The 25,995-nt window shown below is 35.9% G+C and overlaps 1 protein-coding gene across 3 annotated transcripts in view; it reads right to left on the reverse strand.

Annotated features, from left to right (window-relative positions):
- The window catches only part of LOC136104483 (adhesion G protein-coupled receptor A3-like), a 274,176-nt gene that overhangs the window by 214,102 nt on the left and 34,079 nt on the right, over positions 1-25,995 (reverse strand). For all 3 annotated transcript variants that reach the window (XM_065843492.2, XM_071812031.1, XM_071812032.1), the window contains exon 2: positions 18,042-18,113. In XM_065843492.2, the coding sequence (XP_065699564.1) occupies positions 18,042-18,113 (72 nt within the window). The remainder of the gene's footprint in view (positions 1-18,041; positions 18,114-25,995) is intronic.

The following is a 25,995-nucleotide window of genomic DNA, read 5'->3' on the forward strand; positions in this document are numbered from 1 at the left end:
AAATCTTTGCACAAATGTAACATATATTATTTAAAAGGTTGCATCTCAGCCAATTGAAAATAGATCATTATTGAGCTGTGCAAGACCACATCTGAAACACAGGGACAAATCTCTGCCAGATTTCAAGTCTGAATATTTCAAATCTGAACATAACAGTGTTGAGGGAGGAGAGGGGCGTGGACAAAAATCTCATTTTTGCATAATTTCTTTAAATCTTGGCCAAAACCATTTTCCATTTGTCCTCAGAAAGAACTCAGCTGCTTTTTAATGAATCTCTGTAAGAAGTTAACCCCTGGCTTATCCTAAAATGAACCAAACTAAAGGTCTGATGCACTAGAGATTAAAAACACATAAGTGGAACCAATCTGCACTAAGCTTTCAGAAGACACTTCTGTATAGATAAAGAGACAGAACATCTCAGAATTAAAGTTTTGACCTTTTATATGTTTTTTTGGTATTTTGGAAGATATTTAAAGTAGAGTTTTGTAAAAGTGATCTCTATAATTTCACATTTGCCTAAAGGACAGTAACACTACTTTTAATGAGGGTATCTATTACATTCTAGGAAAATACCATACACAATTCTACTGAAGAGTTATAAATATAGTGCATAAAACATACTTAGAAAAAGTTCTATGGTACAGTAAATTAGATGTTTTTCTCAAAAAAAAAGGAATTTATGACCCATTTTCATCATGCAACCAGGCAAAGCAAGAATGGTTACCCAAACGTATAACTGTTCACAATATTCAAAAAACAAACAAAACCACCACCAACAACAAAAAGCAAGCCACAAGTATGGGAAATGTGTAGACACCGGACAGTTGAGCATTATTATCAGCAAAAATCATGCAGATCAAATGATGCCTGATGTACTTAGTACTGATGAAAACTGTGTTATACCAAGAATAAACTCAACTCCAGCCTCCCTTCAGAGAAAATTTGGTTAGTTTAAGGATACTTCTTTAGGTCTGGTAATAGCCAATTAATTTTGAGATAATAATAATAATTTATTAGCTTTCTAAAAAATCTTCAGACACAGCTCACCTGCCAATAACAGACAAAAGAACCTTGAAGCAGGAAGCATAAATCATCAAAGGGTGGCCTACATACATATATGTATATTTTCCTTACCCAAACTATAACCTTCACCAGCAAGGTGTGGTAAGCTCTGGTCACTTCTTCTGCCTCTCTGAGAGGAGAGAAGGAAGCAAGGAGGGATGAGAGGCTAACGACCTGCAGCTGTGCCTCATACCATGTTTCCACCAGCCCCTTCTTGCATTGTTCCCTTAAGTCTTTTCTCTGACATTGTTAGGAATGAAGTAAATAAGCAGCAAAACAGCCACTAGCAATTTATTCCTGTAAAATCAGGTAGGATAAAACTAAATGGGTACTACTTAGGCAGATATAACAGTAATAGAAGAACACTTGTTTTCAGTGCTGTAATAAAATAAAACAAATATATGATTAGGAAAATGCAAGTGCATAAGCCAGAGAATAAAGCTTACACACTCCCAAACTACACCTAACAAAAATGTACACAATAGTTGAGAAATGCCAGTAAAGAGAAAATGAATTGCTTTGACTTTTAGAAGTCTGGGATGTAGACAGCTTGCTGGGTAATTGACTGATTGGCTGTTCTGCTACTCTCCGGGTGAGTGGTGCAGCAGGCAGGCTGCTTTCCTTCAGGCTCACCGCTGGCAAATTAGCACTGATATTATACATACATGCACATCCTTTTTTGATTTTTTAATTTCTTTGAATCCATGTTTATCCTGTCTCACACACGAGTGGGAGACTTCAATGGGAAATGAAAGGTAACTACATTTATTACAAATATTGCCAAACTGGCAGTATTGTTCTGATCTATCAGTTCATGATTAACTAACCTGAATTTATCCTAGCAGCTGATGTAAACAGTACACTTGTATAGCTCTAAGTTAGAAATTCACAATTATTGATGCTATTCTTAATGTCAGAACATCAACTTATGAGCTAGTAGTAGTACCACCAATATAACATTGCATATAAAAGGACTGGTCTCAAAGTCAAGGTTGATTCAAGCTGCCCAGCTCTACTACTATACTATCTCTATGTTGAAACAAGAAAAGGTACCATTTCTAGTTTTGGTTCAGTTTGTGGATTGAAGTAGGAAAGCCAGCAGCAGCTGCTCCCACATCTTTTTACATTAGCCCATTATTAAAGTTTGACAGTAAAATCTGTAAGCCAGTATAAAAAGGTTCTTTCACTCATTCTGGAAGACTGGTAATACGTTGTGTGATCCTGTCTGCTTATTGCTGGCTCACCACACTTCATTAGGATTTGTTTTTTATATATACCATATATAATCTTTTAAATGCTATTGAGCTACACAATGACTTAAACAGGTCATCAGAAAAGCCTTGGTTTTTGAAAATTTTCTTTATTTCATGGATGCCTGATTGTCGCTCACAAAGAAGTGTACACGTTGTTTACCCCTCCCAGTTATTCCCAGTGTTAAGTTTTGTGTAAACCTAATTAATGAAAGTAGTACCTACATCTGCTTTTATGTGAGACTAACTTACCAGGAGAACTGGGCAATCAATGGGGTTTCTTCATAGTGTACCAGCAGTGACTTCCAGTAGTGTATACTAAAGCAAGAGATTTACAACCTCTGAAACATGCAAGCATTAAAATAAATAAATAAAAAGCACACAGCTAATGAATGCTTTACAGTTCATTAAAAATGCATGTTTTAGTCCACTGAACCTTAACCTCAGTAAGGCACATCAAGTATTTAAATAAATGGATTTTCTAGGTTCATTTAGCAAAGGAAAGTGTGGCACATCATGTGTTAGCATCTTGCCCAAGTCGAAGCACATCAGCAACAATTACATGCCCATACCAGATTTTGCATACATTGGCATGAGCCCAAGGTCCTGAAGAGTTCATGCTCTGGTTGCTGGCAAATGCTCAGCTTCATGTGTCCACTACACATCCTTCATAAACTATGGTTCTATATTCTTTGTAGACATCAGTCAGAGAGATGGTTTCACTTCTCAGCCTGCACCTGTCTTTTTTCTTAAAATGCTTGCTAACGAAATGGCTGCTCAGTGGCACACCAGCTATGTTTTCTGAAGAAACATGGGCTGTTTCTGTGAAAAAGAGTGTTGCCTTAGGGAACGGCATCTCCGTAACACAGAGGTGTGGAAAGCTGCAAGGGCTACTGAGAGGCATTAGGCCAGCTGAAGGTATGAAACTTGGCTTAGCTCACTTAGGTGAGAATTAAACTCATTCTTTTATTGAGGATAGCCACATGTTTTCATGCTTTACCGGATTTCTGGAGGAAATGCACCAAAAGTAAATAAGAATATAGGACTTCATGCACACTTATGGAATTGAGTAATTATACAGGTACAGACTACATGTGAAAACAAAGTACCTCTCTTGCTTTTTCAACACAGGAAAAATCAAACAGATGCAATTATGTGAGAACACAAATACAATGCCAAAGTACAGGTATTTTTTTTAAACGATGCTATAGGATTCACATGCTTAGGAAATTAATATTTCACCTAAAACCTGATAACTTTGGGGGATTTTCAAATGGGAGAGACCTGAAATGAGAAAACAAAACTTTAAGAAATGCATCTATTAGCAGAGTAACTCAATACAGGGCTAAGAAGATCAGAAGTTTCCTTACATCAGTATAAGTGAAAGAAGAAAGTCTGAATAAACACTAACCCCTTCCAAACAGGTGCTTTCCCTTGTTCCACATGCATCCTTCACCCTTCTGCTAGTATTTATGATTTTACAATACCATTTTTCTACTTTTGTTAAATGTTTTTCCTTTCATCATCACTTCTTAACATAAATTAGGACAAGGGAAGTAGAAAAGTAGCAAATGGCTGAATGGATAAATTATCTCAGAGGTATTAGGTAAGATGAACTTTCTCCTCTTACAGTAAGAATCTGAATATGTGAGTAGATAGGTATACGAAGCCAAGGAGAAACCACTGTGCAATAGCATTTAATTTGATTTACACAAATAAGCTACAAAGCAACTATCAGAGACCACTGGTCAATCACCTGAATGCAAGGAAATTGAGAGAGAAGGCCTGTAGCAACAGGTCTGTATTTTATCTTGCATCTCTGTGCAGAGATGCAAGTTTGAATAAAGACGACAGTTTGAATAAAATAGAATTTTTTAAAAATTGTTTAATTTACTGAATTCTCAGTTCTAGAGACAGCAAAAAGAAACAAACCTCCCCCATCCATTCAGTAATGTCAGTATTCAATTTGAAAATAAGAAAAAAAGGAGGAATCAATTCAATGCCATCAGCAGGAAGCTTTCAAGTTTCAGTCTGCTTCTCTAAGTGACAATTTGGTCAGCAATGGCTGGCTACACATGACCAGAGAATGTAGCTTTGTACAGACTTCCTAAACCCTAGAATTCCAGTGAATTTCCCAAAGATATTTACTACATGTAGATGTTCCAGAGAGGTCTTCCTTGTATTCAGCTGTAGGAGAGTTTTACAACACGAATGTTAATCTAAGGTGAAATTGTACTTGCCTGAGTATTCAATAAACTGCATTCAAATCCAATTTTTATACTATTAAAAAACACAAACAAAAACAGACAAACAAATCTTTGCAGATAATAATCTTGCTTTTAGATACATTTCAGGCTTTGTGCCCATACATATCTTTTTAAAGATGTATACATTTCATGGTTATTTTCATGATATCAATAAGAGATTATCATATTTTTGGCTTGCTTAGACAAGGAAAGTGAGTATGACACCACTGTTTATAAATGCTGAACCCTAGAACAAGAATGGGATTAGTTTAAGAATAACAGCACTATAAAATGATATGGATAAAAATAGGCTATGAATACATTTAGATCACAGTTAAGAAAAAGCAGAAATAAAAAAAAAAAAAAAAGAAAGAAAGATTGGGAGCAGCCTTCAAATTGTTCAAAATACAGTTTGAAACTGATACAGAAGGGGTTTTATGCCTGGACAGGGCTCGCTAGAGTTAGAAATTGCATCTTGTGACATGAATTTTTGCAGATCCAGAGTTGAATTGTTTCTGCAAAGACCAGCAACATTTTTTTATTTCATGTCTGATGCAACAGAACACAGCTTCAGAAGCCTCCCTTGCTCCTCCCTTTTCACTGAAAAGAGGCTTAGAAAGGCAACACCGGATAGTTCACGCTGGCAACCTGAACTGGTCCACTACTGAAAAAACTTCCTGTATTGGTATACGGTGCTGGCATAGTCATGGTTAAAGTAACTGTCAGGTTTGGTCTGTTAAGGATTTATTGGTTACAGTGGCAAAGACACGTAAAAAGAAAATTTTAAAAACCCCCTTGTGACGCATTACAATTTCTTCTCCACTGACACATTATAAATTTTAGGGACATTATTTTGAACTGAAGTTTCAGTGTTCTCAATGGAGTGCTGGAAAGCAATTAATGGAGTGGCTAGTTTATGGTGTAGATGATGAGAGGGAGAGTTCAACAAATTTTCTTTTTATCCCTGGAAGCTCAGCCTGGCTGCAACCCATCCTGGTCTTGCATTCCTAAATATTTTTGTAAGTTCACATAGCTCTGTACAGTAGGAAAACTTAATACAGTACTCAAACGTCACTCAAATGGGAGAATTGTCCCCTGTGAGGCACTTGCACTTCTCAGAAATACCTAAAAGCAATTAATGGTACAAAGGGGAAAAAAGCTATCACATTCTCAACTTGGCTGCTGACACAGTACAGAAAACACTGTTTTGTTCTGAACACAATGTACTTTAAATTCCCATTTCAGCTGACAAGCACGCCTTTACAGTCTTTAAAGAAGTATTAACTTACTTTGCATTAAAAAACAAATGTGAATATTGAACATAAAAAAATTGAAAGAATACTTGGTGAAAATAAAAAATGCACCATGTGTCAGAGTGGACACTAGCTAAAAGGTTTCTTTCATTGGCCATTTTTTATAGCATCATAGCAAAAGTGTTACACTTACAGTTGAGCGGGTAAGTTTTCTAATAAATTTGGGGGTTTTTTTCAGGTATCTGCAACTAAAATATTTTTTCCTGATTTAGCATCTTTCGTATTTTTTCATAGACAGAAATGAATTGATTTGAAGAGTTTCAAGCTGCCCCTTTGGCAGTTTTCTGGGTTATAAAAGCATGATAAAAATATTTTATTCATGCTTCAACAAGTTGCTCGCATTATGCTAACTGAAGTAGCTTATTTTTAACTCAAACTGCTTATATCTACAAGATAAAGCTCACTATCATCGCGTAGAACCATTTTATTGTATTCTTTCAAGTTCACAAGCAAATAAAAACACACATTTTAATTCCAGCACAATGTTCCTCTCTGTATTCTCCTCAGCAAAACACTTTCTAAAGTAAAGCATAGAGGAATTTTGTAATTCTTTTTTACACAGAATATGTGCATAGCTCAGACTATACAAACATCCTCTATAGCTCTCCCAGTCACTTTCTATTTCAAGAACGAGGCAATTTGTGTTAACACAAGACAGCTTATCATGTGCTAAGTCTGCATGCAATTTTCTCGTGAGAACAACTATTTTGTACCTACTTGACACACGCAGCACTATACTACACCCAACTAATCAATTCTGTCTATATTAAGAAGTGGGGAAAAAACTGTCCACAGCTGTTATATTACATCAGCTTTCCTAACTACTTCAGACAACTCATTTTGGGGATTTTTTTAAACTAAATTGGCATAAAACGTCGCACTTCTTTCTATTTATTTTCAAGTACTTTTTTTTTTTTTAACCTTCTCAGAGATCATGGGGAAGTGCAAGGGTCAGAGAACAAGCTATGGTTTCTGCAGGCATCCCCACAAGTTTTAAGGGCAACAAGCTCCCAGGGCCATTGGGTACGCTCAAAGGATTTATGGACTAGCATGACATGAATGTGTAATAGCATGTTTTCACCAGAGACCTCAGATGCTTATCTATACACAGGAACTTCTGGGTGAGTAACTTACGTATATCTGTGTTTTCTTATAAGTAAGCAAATGATAAATGTTTGTCCATTGCTATCAAGTCAGAGATAGACACACACACAAAAAAAAAAGTATTAGTAGGCCCCAGAAAACTCTCTGGGAGGGAAGGATGGAGTTTGGAACTTTTCTTCTGATACTGACTTTTCCCTGAGCACACCATGACATTAGGGAGGTGTTCCTACTCAGAACCTGAGGTCCAGATACTACCAGATGAGGAGTCAAACCTTGGTCTTCTCAACAGCAAACATGCTGAAGACCACATTGCATATGAACAGAGAATATACTATAATATTTTTTGGAGTTTGAAAACATTATTCACTCAATAGTCTACAGCTGAGAGATCAAAGCCACGAAATACTGAACACAAGGACCCTACTACCAACTTACCTCACAGCTCACTTCGCAAGATTATCTCAGTTATTGATCTACTAACACTAATTTTTATCAACTTGGCTTCCCAGCATGCTGCTCTAACTTCACACAAACTGCCCTTAAACAACATTTCTGTTTTTCCTACCTCTCCAGCCAGTCTGCCATTTCTTTAGACAGCTTGCATCAGTCTTAAGTGGTATAGTTCAGCTTTATCATTCTGAAAAGACTCTATTGTGCAAATACAAAACATTTGAAATTAAATACTGACATCTATGACAAAGATGCTCTTGAAAATGCTGTGTCCTCACAAAATGTTTTTTATTTTGTCATGCTAGAATCACCAACAGAAATCTGTTTTGTTGGGGCAAAAAAATGCAAATAGTTACACTCAAAACTATAGCAATGCAACCTGGCAAACCAATGACATCTTAAATATCTTTTCTATACCACATACAACCAGCAGCTGTCCATTTTGTGCCTAAGCTGAAACCAGTTTCATGCCAGAACTGGAAGAATGTAATCTCACATTAGAATGGCATAAATGCCCATGATGCCAACGAGCAGCACCTGCGCTGGCAAGTCTTACAATTCACTATGAAGCATGGATTTAAGAGCAAATACATGGCCTGGTAGCCTCGTAGCCCATGTTGTTTCTATCACTGGGATAAAAAACAAACAAACAAACAAACAAAAACTACCACGAGAACCAAAGAAATTAATGTGGCAGTTTAGAAGGCAAACAAAAAAACAGGCTTAGGGTAGAAAAAAAGATGGGAAACACACTTGCTTCTGGACCATATTAAAACTATGAGATTGATTTTACTAACCTATTTTTCAGAGTTAATTACTACTATTTTTAAACAACACTGTAATATCCAAAAGGAAACATCCTCTCTGTTTAAAATTACTGCCCTTTTTTCACACATTGTGGTGTAGCAGATCTACATGAGCAGACATACAAGGTATTTTCCTGTTGTCTCATCCTCTAAAATATGTGATGTCTACTAGTCTGTATTGTGCCTTTGTACTGGAAAATAACAAATGACTAGAGGAAAAAATACATTATCTTTCTGTCAGATTACATTACAAGTGCTTTGATAGCTACTTCATGCTTGTAAGACTTAGAGTACATACGCCTATTAGAGAGAGGATAAGGTAATTTTCCTTTTAATTTCTAGCTAACTCCACTGTTTCTGACAGTCAGTATAACAGTACTCAGCTTTTGCATTACTGAATGAGTAACATTCATAGAATGTAATCAAAAGATCCATTAAGGATCACAGAATTAAAACGAAAAGGGAATTTTTAATTCAGGTTGCCCAGTTTGACTTGTGACATTGATCCTGCATCTGTTCCTCCTCCTCTGGTTTCTCAAGATTTCTATGCAACAATTGCAAATTAAGTATCCTCCTCTGTGCAATTCATTAAAATACTGCCTGCAGCCAAGTAATATTTGCTTTGAAGTGCATTCCACCCTGTACTCCTTTTATATGAAGACCAACAGTCCAGTTTTCTACTCTATGATGTTTTCAAAGCATCCTTCAGGTTTGGTTTTGAAAATACTTGTACATATATTGGTTGTAATTAAAGTATTATGTATAAAATTTCCTATTTACACAAACACCTTTATGGGTTAAGTACCATTAAGTAAAAGGCATAGTAGCTAAAAAGCTGTATTTTTAATTGAGTGGAATGACTTAAACGTAGCATCTTCCAAGACTGGATGATGGCAAAAGAAATCTGTCAATAAATAAATACTGTCAAGCAATAAAGTTGTCTAACTTAAGCTGTCAGTTGGAAATTTATCCACTATGACTAAGATAATTTTAGCTAATTAAGGTGATAGGTGAAATTTCTCATTACAACGTTACATTTTATTGGTAATAAATAAATAATTTTGGGTTTTTGCATGATTTACAAGTAATAATTCCAATATTTTAAATGTTAATGAGGATTCCATGTTTGATGCTGAAAGAAAATATCTTCAAAGTGAGAAACTGAAGATATTCTGGTACTACAATGACCATTTTTGTATCTCCTTCCAGTCTGATGTCAGACTCATAACGATTTCAACAATCCATGCCATCATAAGATATTTGAACACTTTCATAGAAACTGGATTTTATGGAATAAAAAATACTTTTTTTTTGACATGTATTGAATTATTTAGCAATAATTCATTTAAATGTTACAAACTTCATTGACAGATACACAAAGTTAAATATTTAAAGAACACATTCCAGTGGACAGCTCTACCTTCTGCCTGTATCATAATAAACATGACATTGGTATTATTGAGTAACATGACCAAAATTATCATAATGGCAGAGGACCAAGCACCAAAGAGAGTCAAATTCCCTTTATTTCTTTAGTATCTCCAACCCTTCAAACCTGTTATTTGCAATAGAATCACAGAACAGTTTGGACTGGAAGGGACCTTCAAAGGTCATTCAGTTCAACCTTCTGCAATAAGCAGGGACATCTTCAACTAGATCAGGTTGCTCGGAGCCTCATCCAGCCTGGTCTTGAATGTTTCCAGGGATGGGGCATCTACCACCTGTTCCAGTGTTTCACCACTTCCATTGTAGAGAATTTCTTCTTTATATATAGTCTAAATCTCCCTTCTTCTAGTTTAAGACCATTACCCCCTGCACTATCGCAACAGGCCCTACTGAAAAGTCTGTTCCCATCTTTCTTATAAGCTCTCTTTAAGTACTGAAAGGCTGCAATAAGGTCTCCTCGGAGCCTTCTCTTCTCTGGGCTGAACCCCAGCTCTCTCAGCCTTTCTTCACAGAAGAGTTGTTCCAACAGGTCCATGTCTTTCTTGTACTGAGGGCTCCAGAGCTGGATGCAGTACTCTGAGTGGGGTCTCACCAGAGTGGAGTAGAGGGACACAATCATAGGATAGTTTGGGTTGCAAGGGACCTTCAAAGGTCATCTAGTTTGACACCCCTGCAATGAGCAGGGACACCTTCAACTAGATCAGGTTGCTCAAGAATCACCTTCCTTGACCAGGATACAGTTGGATTCCTGGGCTGCAAGCACACATTGCAAGGTCATGTCCAGCTTTTCATCCATTAGTACCTCCAAGTCCTTCTCTGCAGGGCTGCTCTCAATCCACTCATCCCCCAGCCTGTATTGATACCAGGGGTTACCCAAACCCATGTGAAAGACCTTACACTTGGCCTTGTTGAACTTTATGAGGTTCACATAGACCAGCTTCCTGAGTTTGTCCAGGTCCCTTGGGATGGCACCCCATCCCTCAGGCATGTCAACCACACCACTCAGCTTGGTGACATCTGCAAACTTGCTGAGGATGCATTTGATCTCACTATCTATGTCACTGCTGAAGATATTATACAGATGTCTCTGTTTAGACAATAGATGGTTCTCTGGAAGAACAGTTAATTTCAGTAATTCATGAATTTTCAGAGCTTTCCTTTTTAAGCTCAGTATTTATAATTGCCTTAGTACTGAATATATTGCAGGCAAGCATACTTAACACCAATTAAAAACTTTCAGTTGTATTAGCTGCTTCTAGGAGTCACAAAGGCAACTATCCTGCTTCATACAAACATAGCATCATTGTAATTAGAAAGAGAATCTCTTAATCTGACACTGAAACTAAAAGGGTAACTCAAAGTTCAATGAGCACCAAGAGGAATATGAATTGTTTTCAGTCTAGTTTAGTGTGCATGCACTCCAGGAGAAAAATGATTCCCCATGGCTATTCCCATCCTTCCTCACCTACTGGAATATGCTCAACCACTTCAAACAGTACTACTGCATAATGAGTTTTTTTGTAAACAATTACAACAAGCCAACACAGTAATAAATTTAACATGAAAAATGTATTAGATTTCCCAAAGATTCCTAGACAAGGAAACATAATGGTTGGAGCATTTGTATATTTGCTCTTTTTATATATTTGAGGTGCAATTAAACAAATAACTCATTTGTTATCATTATCAGCTAGATCTAGACAATTTACTAAATACAAGAAAAAGTGGCAGTAAAACTTTTGATGCTTAAAAGAAACTTGTACTGAATTTGCTTCCTCCATATATCTGCAAATAAAATTAAAAAAAAAAAAAAGATAAAACCAAACAGTTTCAATCATGCCATGAGTACTTTCACAACAGACAGCTCTAAGAAACAGATTTTAAAATTGCCCTTTCCCTAAGTAACACCAGAGCATTTACTTAAACATGACTATGTGGCATTTGAGATGTATTAATGTGGTTATTTCAGGTCTCCAAGATGATTAATTTGTTTGCTGTTGTAAGTACTTGCATGATGTTAGAGGCATTTTAAAAAAAAAAAAAAGTTGTACAATTGGATCCTGGCTGTCAGTCCAAAATATTATTCATTTATAATAGCTAATATTTTTCTATTTCTAAAACAATCCAAAAAAATATAAGTAATTCTAAATTTCATTTATAAAGTTTCTAACTTTGAAGATGTCACACATATTTGTTGAAAATACAATTGCTTAACAATTTCTTTAAGCACATTTCCAATCCTACACACTGCTGAAGAACACCTCTGTTTCTTAATGTGTGTGCACATGCACATTTCAAAAGTATAGGCAAGAAAAGAAATGAAAAGGCCAGCAATGTAAAGAATGCAAATTGCATGTTTAAAGAAGGACATCAGTATATCAAAACATAAAACCTTTGTGTTTTACCCTTTCATCACTTGAGTTTTGCTAAAGAACATCTAAATACCATATTTTTATACTAGCTGTTTAACAACATGTTTTTTTCTATGGTCTAATTTGTTTTACTTGCCTTTCCTGCCCTTTCATTCCCTTAAGTTAATGTGTTATTACTTCAATTGCACAGCACAATATATAGTTGTAGAACGCCATACTGAAAGTAGGTTTTATGCAATCTTATTGAGTAATAACTGGGGACAACATGTGACTGCATAGCGCTGCCACACAGTTGGTAACTTTACAATACAGCAATACTTTAAAGTACACACAATCTAAATGAGACCTGGTCAAGTAAGACTGATCTATACAGCTAAAAAAAAAAAAATAAAAATAAAATTAATGATAAATTGTTACTAATACTTCAACATTAGTTTTCTTTGTCTAGAAACATGTCTATGAATGTTGGGAAAATAAAACTTCTGCTGAAGTATTAGTGCCTGGCATGGTTTTCTTCTGGGTCAACTGTGAAAAATATGTGCAATCTTACTTAGTGATCTTTCATCCTTATTTCCCAAGGAAATACTGCTTATGCAATCACAGTCTGTTTGTGTATGTTTCCTTATTTTAATTTGCTGGTTCCCTCCAAATAACTTCTGAACCCATTTCAGCCACAGGGGACAAAGGAGCAGCAGTCTCAGAGGTAATTATGCTCCTATAAACTTAATGAAAAAGTACATTTGGTTATGAAACAGAGAGAGAAAGAGAGACTTAATACACCCACTTCAGAAAATGCCGAGCACAAGAACAACCCCATTAAGCACTGGGAAGCCAATAGCAGAGAAGCCGCCACAACCAACTGCCCCCAGCTAAAGGTAACATGGGGAATTATTGCCGGACACGGGCTATCCAGGCAATTGTGATGCAATGGTTGTTGTGGAGGGTAAGAAAATTAGTAGTGTGGATAATGGCTCAGTTACATACTGTTTTGTGCCACCTGACATCAGGATGAGGGTATAAGATTTAGCTTCCTAGTCTAGATCTTGACTTTGGGTCCTGTACAGCTGGAACACCTGGCCCAACAACCTCAGTCCTTGTCCCCAGAAGTATCATGTAGACTATGGCTGGTCAAATATTCCCAAGCATAAAAAGACTTGCCACAACTATTACTAATAGTATTATTCTGCTGCACACTGTTCAGAGCAGGGTCCATACCATATACTACCATGATAGTGTATCCACTAGCAAGCTGGTAATCTGCATTAGCTGCCATAGTTCCTTGGGTAATAGTGATGGTTAAGCCCACTGCCCATAAACTAAAAATAAACAAATCAATAACAATACTTTTAAAAAATCAAACTGTAAGTCACAAGTTTTTCTATTTAATATATAACTATACCATCAAATTATATAGACTTTCTTTTTTCAGTTGTTCAGATCCTCCAAATCACTATTTTAACTAAATGAAAGCCTCTGGATTGCTGAGACTTACTTGAAAAGACTAGCTCACCATCTCATGGCTTTGAAAGCCCACTTTGCCCTTCTTTTATGGTACTGAGAGCATATGAAAAACTTTATATGTCTACAATAACATGGTCAGATCAATGAATCTCCCAAACAGACAGGACATTGATTACAGACAGGGAAGGCACTGGAAGTGAAACCATTACAAGCTGTCAAGTCTTTGCCCCAGGCTTCAGATCCAAACCAAACTCCCAGCCTCCTGAATATGAAGCTGTCTCAACAAGGTGTATCACAGAAATGGGTTCAATGTGCCCTCTTTAATTTGTAGAATTTGTGGTTTGTCGATGTCTTCCAGTTAAATTCCATAAAGCTCTTCATATTTTAACAGTTTCTTTATCATACTTGATACAAAAAAGTTTATTTATTTTCTTACCTACACTTCTGATTTTATTCCAAATCAAGGCTTATATAACTGAGCATCAAACAAAACCCAGGTTTAAAAAAAGTTTTTATTCTCACATGGTATTTAAGTAAGAATATTCACTTCTTAATGCCTCTTGTTAGTACTGCAAAGTAAGGCAAGTGGTGCAGAGGTGCATCATGATCCAGAAGTCATAACACATTTGTGAGTCAGCCTTTCCAAACCAGCACAAGGCAGCAATTCTTAGTTTCTGAAAACCCAAAATAAATGGAGAGAGAATGCCACCTCTACAGGTCACTCATGAGTCACTGTTCACACATACACAAAATAAAGAAAAAGCACCTTTTGTGAGACAGTGTTTTTCAAAGCATTTTTGCAAACTGCCCAGAAAAAAATAATATTCCATAAATTTATTTTTATCACTGTTGCTTGTATTTTCTTACAGACATCATTAAATGTTTCGTTTTTAATATTAATAAAGTATTAGTAGGTACAAGATTATCTTTCTACTACTAAAAGGGAAATAACTGTGTCCTCAAACATGTTTTTCCCTGGCTAGCTGGTTGTATTCCCTAAAAACCTCGTATCAGATTTCCTTTTATACCACTAACACAATTTAAGACAATCTGAAATAGAAACCTTGTACTACTTATACTATGGCTGAAAAAAATGCAATTTTCTGAGAAGTCTGCAGAAACAAATACAAACCAGTTCCAACTATTTTTTTGGAAAAAAAAATGCATTTCATGCATAATATGAGAGTCCAACAATAATCATAGCTTTAGAGAAATTGATTCTATCTTACTCTTAGAACGGACAGTTAAGGGGTAAACAACCTATGTTTCTTGGTTTATTTGCTTAAAGTTGCGTAAAATGAGTGTCGAGGGTTAAGATAGCGGGGTGACAATCAAACCCTGGCAGATGTATTGTTAACCTCCTCTCCCCGCCACTTCCCCCTTTTTGCCCCTCTCTCTCCCCCCTTCCCACTAAGGACAGGCGATCGGGAGGGAAAGAAGGACAGAGAGAAGAGAGTTGGAAAAGTTAAAGATGTTTTACTAATGCTACTAATAAGAATAGAGAAAATAATACAAAATATACAAAACCGATCTTGTAAGTCTCAGCAACTGCAGAGCCAGCACCCAAAGCCCTGGATTAGACTCTGTAGCCAACTGGAGCTGGATTCAGTCTCTCACTAGGCCTCAGTTCGCAGGGACGACCAGCAAGGTCCTCTCCTAATGTCAGCCATGAGGAAAAAAGGGAAAAAGGGAAAAGGGCCGAGATCCTCGTGATCTCCCACTTTTATATGAAGTATTCACGTGAATGGGATGTTATACACCATTGGTCAGTCTCTCGGTCATCAGTTTCTCGTTGCCCCTCTCGCGAGATGTCCATCCGTGCTTATCAATAAGTTTGCATTCCATTGCTAGGTTTAACCAAAACATGTGTTGGGTTCTCCAGGAAAATGGAGCTAACATGAAGGCTTTAGCTGACAGGCAAATTCACTAAAAGAGAAACTTGTTTTTAACAAAACCAGGACAATGAGAAGTCCTAGTTTGAAAGAACTGCTCAGTGAGTCCTCATGCTTGTGTAACGCACTGTTGAGAAATCACCAGACCTTGGGATTACTGACACTTCTGTAATCCAATTCCTGTTGCGACAAGCATTGGAAAACAAAATAAGGGGAAAGTTTTCACTAGGTTACTGGAGTAGGGCTTCAAACCGTTCTCTGCTCAAAACGAGGTTTTGAGCACTCCATGATAAGAAAGAGTCAGAATATAGAAATTACTTGGTTCCATCTGAAATGTTACTTCTCCTCGAAAGTTTTCAAGTTTGAGATTAAATGACTTCATTTTCCACAGAAGATAGCACTCTTCTGGCTCATTATGTCATGGCCACCACAAAAGAATTACAGACACACATGATTCTTGCCTCTATGGCATTTGCATTACTGATTTTTTTATTTTGAACAGGACCACAAGAAGTGCAAAGCCAAATTAAATTAGTAATCCTTAACTCCAGCACATTTGCGTTTCTAAGCACCCGATCTCATAAACATAATGTTATCTTAAAGTAAGCTGGATTTTCCTGCTACTGTACTTCATAAGATTCTCTACCTCCACTTTCAGGTAAGGAATAAAAGTTCTTATTGGTCCAGTTTGATGAGCCATGAACATAGGTCATAGTTCTCCATTTTAAGCACCTGAAATACCACTCTGAATTAGCTTGTGTGGAAAATGCAAAGCTGGGGAAACTGTTGTCCAAGGATCAAGAGCACTCATTCAGATATACTTCATCCACACCCACCTCTTAAGTAGACTATTCCAACTGTTCTCATCCCTCGCAGCTGAAACTGGGGCTTCACAGATATTGATAAAAAGTGTGTGAGACCAGAGAACAAGAAACGCAGCATGTGAAGCTGATAAGAATGTCATCACCTGAATTCTAGTCTTTGCTTCAAGGATCACTTATGGATTTTTGTATTACTGCCATGGCCAAAGAGCATTATATACAGATGAGACAACACTCAGTCATTTTATCTGTAATGTTGTAAAAAATCAATGTAATAAAATCAAGAAGGTTTAGATGCCAGTGACACTTGAGGTTACACACCTAGGACATATTTTGTTTGCTCACTGTTCTCAATACTCTTTGCAATGTCTTTTCAGGTTGAAATATTTCTCTAACTAGATGGCTAATGAAGCTTTTAAAATTACATGCTCAGTATCACTCACCAATGTAAATTAAAAGAACCCAAAGGAAATGTTTTCCTCTACATCTAAACACTAATGCTTTACTTGCAGTACATCAGAATTTAGTTTACTGATTTCCTTTCTTGCAATACATTTGTAATCCTATCCCCTAAACTGTTTTGTCTAAATATTTGTAGACTTCTTTATAAACGTCATATCATCGTTACACCTAAGATTAAACCAGATAGTAAACAATATACAAATACTTGTCATTCCATGCTGTTTAAAATTGTCAATATTAAATAATTATTTGTTACATCTATAACTGTATGCAGAGAAAAGGTAGCATTCCTTTATAAAACTGTTCAGACAGTTAACTTTACCCTCAGACTTCAAAGTGCTTAAGAGAATGCTCCAAACCTTGAAATACATTGTTTGTTTTAAAATTGCAGTTAGAATATTCAAATATCACAATATCATATACTTACCCACCTTATTACACAACCATAAACAGCATGCACATCACACACATATATAGTAAAATATTAGCTAAAGATGATTTTAGTATGTGATTTTTTTTTAATATGGAAACATTTATGAAACATAGAATACATTCATGAATACAGAGGCTGCTTTATATCAACAGCTCTACATAATCAAGGTATTCTTGCAAAGCAATATAAAAATAATTTAGCTTAAGCTGGGAGAGATATTGTAAGATAGGCATGATATAATTACTCATTTCAGATGCACTGGCAAAGTTGCCTATAGATATTAAAACCAGTCTTTTAGACTTGCTCATACAATTATTCTCAAATGAGTGACTTACATATAAAGTAGTGTTTCACAGTGTAGCTGTTACTGCTTATTTGTTCCAAAGTTTTCAAATGTTTTCTACCTAACTCATTTGTTGCTCCAGAGCATCTCTTCCCCCCTCCAAATACTGGCTAGAAATACACACTCATGGACCTTTATCATTGTCATTGTCTGCTCCAGTGATAAACGCTGTCCAGTTTCTATAGAATATAATTTAAATATAGAACACAATTAAAATTAGAATACAAATGCAATGGAAGTATTGGAGTCCAATGAGTTAAATAACCCAAACTACATGTCAGGTTTATTAGTGTTACCATCACATATACCAGTCTTCACTGTGATAGCATACATAGTGTAGTACAAGACTTTGACTGGATGTTTATTTTAGTTCCAAACTGATGACAGTGCTTTCCTGTATTTTCCACGTCCATCCCCATTCACTCATTTTTATGCTGTTTCTTAACTTCATGATGGCCTAGAAACTCTACTGTGCAACACGGTACGTAACATCTCAACTTCATTATCTGATGCTTAGTTTCATATATAAAATAAAAAGACTTTTTAATTAAAGGTGGAACTAAGATGATCAGTTACTCACAATCTCTCCAGGGATCTCAGTCCAAAGAAAGAGCCATTCTTCAACCATAAGATCTTGTTGTTACTCAGAATCCTACAAGACGTCAGGAAAGAATTTGGTTAATAGAACATGATAATTCCACCGATTAAAAACATGTAATTATAGTAAATGACTGCTCTGTAAAATACTAATCAGTAAATTCTCTGCTTCATTTGCATTTTCCCATCATAGTAGCAAATAAAGATTGCCATTTCCTGAAGTGCAGAGTTTCTTCTTTATTAAATAAAAGCACATTCAAAAAAATACATCAACAAATGAATTTTGGCTTCAACTTGAAAACTATTACACTGATAAATGCCCAAACTTCACTAGTAGATTCTAAATTACCACTGGCAAAATATTTGTTGGGCTTCCCAGTCAGCAAAAAGGCTGAGGGAGCAAGGGGAAAACTGTTCCAATAGATCAGAGGACAATACAGTCACTTTGCAGTGGTTGCTATAGCAAGGATGTACAAAGAATCATACCATACATGGCTGACAGATACAGAGCAAATATTTAATTTTCTATAGGAGAGACAAACAGAAAACCACCCCTTTACTGCAAAAACAGACTAGTCCAAAAATGTTTTCCTGTTGCAACCTCTGCATAATAGAAATTCAGTAATTAAACTGTGCTTGGCCCATCAAGTACCACTGCTATCAAGTACACATGTGAACTGGTGCTGCATACAAGCTATTGAAAAAGTTGTCTACTCTTCCTCTCCACGTTAAACTACTATCAATGTCACTAGTGGCTCTCACTAGTTTAGGGATTTTTCATCACTATATTTTACCAGCTATTTCAGAAGCAATACAAGATGAACATTTACTCATTTTGAACATGTTACTTCTTAAAAAACTTACAATATACAAGAGAAATGCAGTTTCTCCCAGAAGGTCAATAATTTATTTTAAACTGATCTAATGATTCTGCAGTGTGCAGAAGAAATGTTTGTCTCTGAAAAAATCTAATTCCAACTGCTTGAGAAATTAGTATTTAATATAACATTTACAAAAAATTACACTTCTCTAGCACACAAAATTTCAGTTCAAAATAAGAGACATAGCCTGCAATAAAGATAGAAACAAATAAGAAAACAAAACTCAAAAGAAATTTATCCTCTTAACTAGCAAACTTGAGACTTTGTGAATTGATTATTTGCTTTTGCAAAGTTTTAAAACAATCTCTTACATAAGACTACCTTGCCTTGCTCTTAGCATTTCCCATTGTATATGAACAGTAAGTGCTTTGCCCCACCATACACCAACTACACAAAATCTCAGGTCTAGGTGAGTTGAAATGTAACACCGACCCATAAAGAAACAGAAAATAATTACTGAGGTAGGAAAGTTAAAATACTGCAATGTTAGTTAGATTTGGAGATTTTTGCAAGTTATTTGTTAAATTCATCAAGAAATATCTGTAAATATATTTTGACATGATTTGATGGCCCACTGTCAGAGAACATGGAGAACAGAGCAGTTCAGATCTGACCTGTACATTATTACACTGTGTTGTTATCGAATACACTTGTGCAGCAACATTAACCTCACCCAGAACCAGTCAGTATAACTCACAAGTGGCAATTTGGGATCATTCGTGAACACTTACACACAGATATCTTAAAGCACATGGAAGCCTATGCTTATGACAAAAAGTAAATATGCTCCAATATATGCTACCAACTAAGTAACTCCACATCACAAGATCCTCCTTCTACTTCTCAGATTAAAAATCAAATGTATGATATTAAATATTTCTCTAAGGTACCAACTCTTCACTACCATCTTAGCACTACATTTCAGCCATGACATGAAAGACTGCAACTGTTTCAATTTGTCCTATTTGTCAGATTTTCTGAACTGTTTAGCTGCCCATGCAGTGACTAAATTGGAAAATTGTTACAAAATTCTGAGTATCAAACTAGAAACATGAAACTTTCTATTATTTCATTCTGTTCTTTTATTCACCTTCTCTTCTGAGGCTGCACAGAACTTGAGTCACTGAAGAAAATATTAATTCCCAAAATTAAAATGGTCTGGGCTTGGAAAGACTAACATCATAAATTCCACTTCATATTGGGTCATTTGGTTATATGCCGTGTTACAGAGACCATCTTTGAGGTCTATAACAATGACATTAGATATAATTATTGTATTTGGACTGTTCTGTATATCCTGATTAGCAAAGATACACGCACTTTGAAATCTCATCTGGCTTAGATACAAGGAGTTCTGTATTTGAAATATTTTCCTGGTACCAATTTGTTTTTCCAGCTCAGAAAAAGAGGGCAGTTTGAACTTTGCTGGCAACTCCATGCAAATGCAGCACAAGTCAGGAACATGTGGGTCTCCCACTCTCTACCTCTGAGTCTCCTTCTCTGTGTCCCTAAGCACGTAGATAGATTGAAACCAGTAACATTATTCCACATAAAACAAACTTCTAGAAATAAAAGAGAACTATCTAACTAGCAATAAATCACAAGATTAAACAGAACATTTAGTTCATAAATGGAACACTCAGTAAACACAGCTCATGTTCTGCAATTCTGCCATCTCATTTAGTCATTCACTTTTATTTTTCTGAAAGATAAACTGAATCTTAAAAATATAACAGATACCACAAAATTAAAAAACAAAACAAAACCAGAACTTAACTATGTAAATTTGAGTTTCTATATGAAACCCTTCAAATCTTTACACCAGACTTTCACAGAGACTTTCATATAGGGATCACATTTCAAAAATTAAGTTTCCTTCAGGGCCTTCTCTACAGTGCCCACTAAAATTTAGGGTTTATAAACAAAGTAACGTGGGCATTATAGTTAAAATACTAATCTTCTTCTGTTCAGAAACACAACTTCAGAGAATCCTGGCATTCCAATAAGGTCCACGGTGCAGGGGAGGGGAGAAACCTTCTTTAACAATTAATATGAATTATCTACATTTCATTCAGCCGGTTGGTATGCTACATGGGAAGAATCCACCTGTTTTCAATCAGCTTTAGTGATGTCCAAAAACTGGCAATGAGCTGTTATCAAGAAGGATTTGGTTTGCACTGAAGACCGTTTCTGTGAGTACAATGAACAGCTGGGAAACCTAAATCACATTATTTATCATAGAGTAATGAATCACTTGTTAAACTTTTGATGTAACTCATAACATTCTTCCCTTCTGAGGACATTTGCTGTGGGAAGTGGCTAGAAGGGAGGAAAGTTCTGGTTACAATGTTCAACATACTACCTCAGACTGAGGCTTAACTACAGATGATGAAAAATCTTTTCAAGTAATCAATGTCTGGTCAAATTGTGGCTCTTACTTTTGATGCTGAAATTACACAGAATAATTTAGTATATTACTTCTTCAGAAAAGTAACAGAATGGATATGAAATGTATGATATATTGCTGAAATAGTTAGGTATGTCTTTTCCCTTGAATACACCCACCTGCTTACAGGGAGATGCTGGTTCTTAGAGACCTGCAGAAATTTTGCAGGAAAACAGAGACATGAAGAGCATCCTTTTCTTGTACTTACAAATGTAAAGGTTTGGTGGATAAATACATGAGAAAAAGGTACTATTCATGTATTTACTTTCGGATAGTTGATAACATAATCATAACTTTTAGATGCAACAGAAACTGAGTTATTTATTTTATTAAAAGATTAAATATAGTTTAGATGTTTAAAATGGATCACCACCATGCACCCATTATGATTAAGTATTTATCACCTTTTATTTATTCACAGCTTTTTCACTTGTCTCTTGTTTTCACATGTGCTACTGAATCACAGCAATACATATTGCTACACATTGCAACTAGGCAGCTGGTGTAAATAATTATCAGTTTCTAACCATGTGCCAAGAATCTCACATTTTCAATATTTTATTCCAAGGAGAGAAACACTAAGAAAATGATCATACTTTATTTCCTTGAAACTTTTTTCCAAAACCAAAATTGACTTTAAATTTTACTTTAATAAATAAATAAATGAAAGTTTGCTGGAGAAACCTTCTGAGAAGGTACTTATTTTAAAGTTTAGTTTGCAAACTGTCTTTGCACTATATATAATGATTCAAACCCCAAGTAACTGGAAGTTAAAGCAGTGGTACCTTCAGCCCTAGTCCTCACGGAATACTTCTACCTAAAATAGTGCTGAGGAGAAATCCACTAGACAGCACCACTCCAATGATCAGACATATTATGAACTGTTTGCTTACTGCATTGACCTTTTCAAATCTTACATCTCTGCTGCTCCTTCTCTCAAGACACTTTAGGGAGTTTACTGCAGGAAGCATGTTCAGAAGACATCAACTCTACACATTTTTACCCCAGGTTTGTCCTTTCCCAGCTCTGTGAAAGCCTCCAGCAGTATTCCTGGCTCTGAAGGGATATCCTTCAAACACCCTCTCCTGGCCTACAGTGACCCCCTAAAGCATGTAATCTATACAAGTAGTTTCACAATGCAAATGTACTTATCTGGTGGGCTGTGACACAGACTGTATGTTATTTCATTCATCCTGCAATGGAAACAATCCAACCAACCTCACATGTACACAAGGACCAGAATCATGCCAAGGAACAGACTGACAACTGAGAAACACGGACAGTCAATGAGTCATTGCTTCCACCCTCTCCTGGACCTTGTTCTTTAGCAGTATAGACATACCTAAAAGATGAATTGTTCTAATGGGCTACAAGCCATCTCTCTGATTTATTTCTGGTTCTTCCATTTGAATTAAACAAGGAACAAATCACAGTTTGCTTAAATTGATGCTATTATTTTTGTGAAACCATTGAAAGTGCAAAAATACATAATCCTGCGCAACAAAGTCTCATTCAAGTATAAAGCATGCACAGCATAGGACAACCTAGTGTCATATTTTAAAAAGTATAAAATAAAAAGCTCTCAATTGGAACACAAGCAAGCTTCAGCTTCCTACAATCACTCAAGCAGAGATAATATTTTCACGATGCTTTCAAAGTTAATGGACTTGAGTTCACTTGACATTACAAAAGAAACATATTCCACATCTGAAGCTTCTTCAGTGAGACAGTTCTGCATCCCACCAGTAAAGCCTAAAGACTCTGAGCTCACACAGCAGTGCATCCACAGAGAAAGCACAACTCAGATGACCAAATCCAGGAAAGACAAGACATTTAGTTGAAGACGGCTATTTCCAAATGTATAGTGAACATACAAGGAAGTGTGACCCATTACGGAAAAAATATGTATTTCCTCTGATAACACTCACAGGAAAATAAACAAAAAACACAATGAAAAAAACAAAACAAAACAAAAAAACACCCAAACTTCAGAAAAAACAAACAAACAAACAAACAAAAACCCCACAGAAACATGAAGAGAAAAAAGGGGAAAAAAAAAAAAAAAAAACACCACAGAAATATGTCATCTTCCACCTGATTTTCTGCTGGGCAGCCCAGGAAGTGGTTCAGACCAGACTTGACTCAGTCCTGTGTCTAGCTGACAGATAATATGAACAACCAATGTCTAGAAAATTAATCCCTCTGAAATGGTTTCTTTAAGGCTCACTCATGAAGACCAGCCAAGGCACAATGAAGTACTACAGGAGACATCAGCCAGGAGATCAACCATACTCACCTCTGCTGTGCTCTTCCTCTTAATTTCTGTTTGATTTTCCACCTCTCAAGTAAAAAGGTGTGTTAGATGGATATTCAGGATAAAGCTCAGATAAGATTGTACATCTGGGACCTCTGTGTTGGGGTTGTGTTATGAAATGGTTTTCCAAGTTCTGCATACTAATACATACTAATTTCAGTTCAAGTAGAGGGTAATATCTTTTATTTTAAAGTCAAAATGTAAGTAGTAATAGTAGTTGTTCATTTTTCATGGAAGCCTAATACCAGTTGACATGTTGCAGTTTAAGCTGTTTGTTCTCTTTACACATTGTATGTAGTTAGATACAAAACGAGTGTGAGCAGGCATCCTAGGAAATACTTAGACACAGTGGTGGAGAAAAATGTATTTAATTTCCTTGTGGTATAAGAATAAGATTAGAATCATTTATATTGAAATGTTAGAGTATAAAATGAAAAAATATTTTTAAAGTTTTAAAACCCTTCTCGGTAAACCAGAATATTATTTATTCCCACAACATCCATAATTAATTGAGAGTTGCACCATAAAACAAATTAAGAAGGAACTTGCACCACACCAGAAAAATAGCAGGAATAGACAGGAAAAAAAGAATGCCTGCTTTTTGTGCCACATATATGAAGACATATGGAGCTATCATAAAATTCAGGTAGTGATTGCACTTTTTTTTTCCCTCCAAACTGAAGACCACAGCTGAGCTACTGCCTAGGGCTTCAACAGATTGAACAAGACAGAAAAATGATTGAAGAGTATTGACAGATCACTAGATGAATGTGTGGCAGACACTGACATAGTTTGATAACCAAAGAGAAAGAAGGAAAAATTAGAAAAAATATCCAAAGTATGTATCAATTCATTATATATCACTATTTCTGCACAGTAATTCATAGTCCCTGCTACTCTGTCCAATTTTGAGAACAGCAAAACTCAAAAAAAGCATAAAGATGAGTTATCAGAAAACTAAAGATGCATCTAACAGTCTCAAGTGCCACTTCTCTTCCCTAAGGGGATTGTGGCCCATTGTATTGTCTTTTCAAACTAAACAGTGTGTTGACAACATTCTTAACCAGAATCATACAAAATCCTGTAGAAGCTAATAAAACCTAGTCACTTAGAACCTCTAATTCTAGCTAGTTTTATCATCTTCAGCATGTACCAGCTTTTGCTAAACCCATTCATGTGCAGCATAACCAATCCCAAGCATTAGTGAAAAAAGAAAAATACTCAAAAATAGCCTTCCGTTGTAGACAGTATGTTACACGTGGCGAAAAATCCCAAACAGCTATAGCCAAAGAAACAATAACGGTGTACTAATTATCCTTCTAATTAGAACAGCACCAGAAGAACAGATAGTTCCAGATCTTGACACTATCTGATGATGACAAAAGAAGCAATGAAACTACAAAGCACCAAGAAATTTTCTTGTAGGTAATTAAATACTTAAAGTCCTGCCAGAAGTGCAAAGAAATGCTTATAGTCTGCCATACATTTAATGGAAAATAGGAGAAACTGTAGCTGACTATTCATATTATGGAAACACAATACTGCTTTTGTGAAAGATCACTGTTCAATAGCCTCATTTTCAGCAATTCAAAATATAAGGCAAAACTCTTATTCTTGTTGCTTCTGTGTTCATACAGGTGGCTTTTCATCAATAGTCGTCTTGGTTGATATGAGACTTCTAGGTCACATTCAAAACAACAAAGCCAGACAGCTCTTGCATAAATCATCACATGAACCAATTTAATTAACTAAAATCACATTCAAGAACATTTTTGTGTAAGCAACATAACAATTCAAACAGTAAACAAAATACTATCATCACTAGCAGGACACACAACTCATCTTCTCTCTAATATTGGTTCAGTGGTATTAATGTATTAAACAAAAGGCAGCAGCAAGGTCACTCTCAAGCAGAAATCTTAATACAATTTCTTAACAGTGGGGGAGGTAGAGCACCCGGCTTTTGAAACAAGACGCGCCTGCTACAGTGTGATATTCATTTACTGAACAGGACAAGCAGCAGGAGGAATCAAAACCTTATTAATATGACTAAGTATTTCAGAAAAGAAATGAGGTTGTCTATTTTGTGACTTTTGTCAAGCACCACCACATTTCTGAACTAGATTATCATCTTAAGTAAAACTGTTTTTTCCACAAGAACTTTAAGATGTAAAGGTTATATCTATACATCAGTGAAGATCCAAAGTATCTTACAGGATTCTATGCTCAAACTTTAATTGTGTTCAATAAAGTCAACACCTGGAACACTCATGTTATTAATGGAAGATGATGGAAA

Source organism: Patagioenas fasciata, chromosome 8 (assembly GCF_037038585.1).
Source record: "Patagioenas fasciata isolate bPatFas1 chromosome 8, bPatFas1.hap1, whole genome shotgun sequence".
Classification (NCBI taxonomy): Eukaryota; Metazoa; Chordata; class Aves; order Columbiformes; family Columbidae; genus Patagioenas; species Patagioenas fasciata.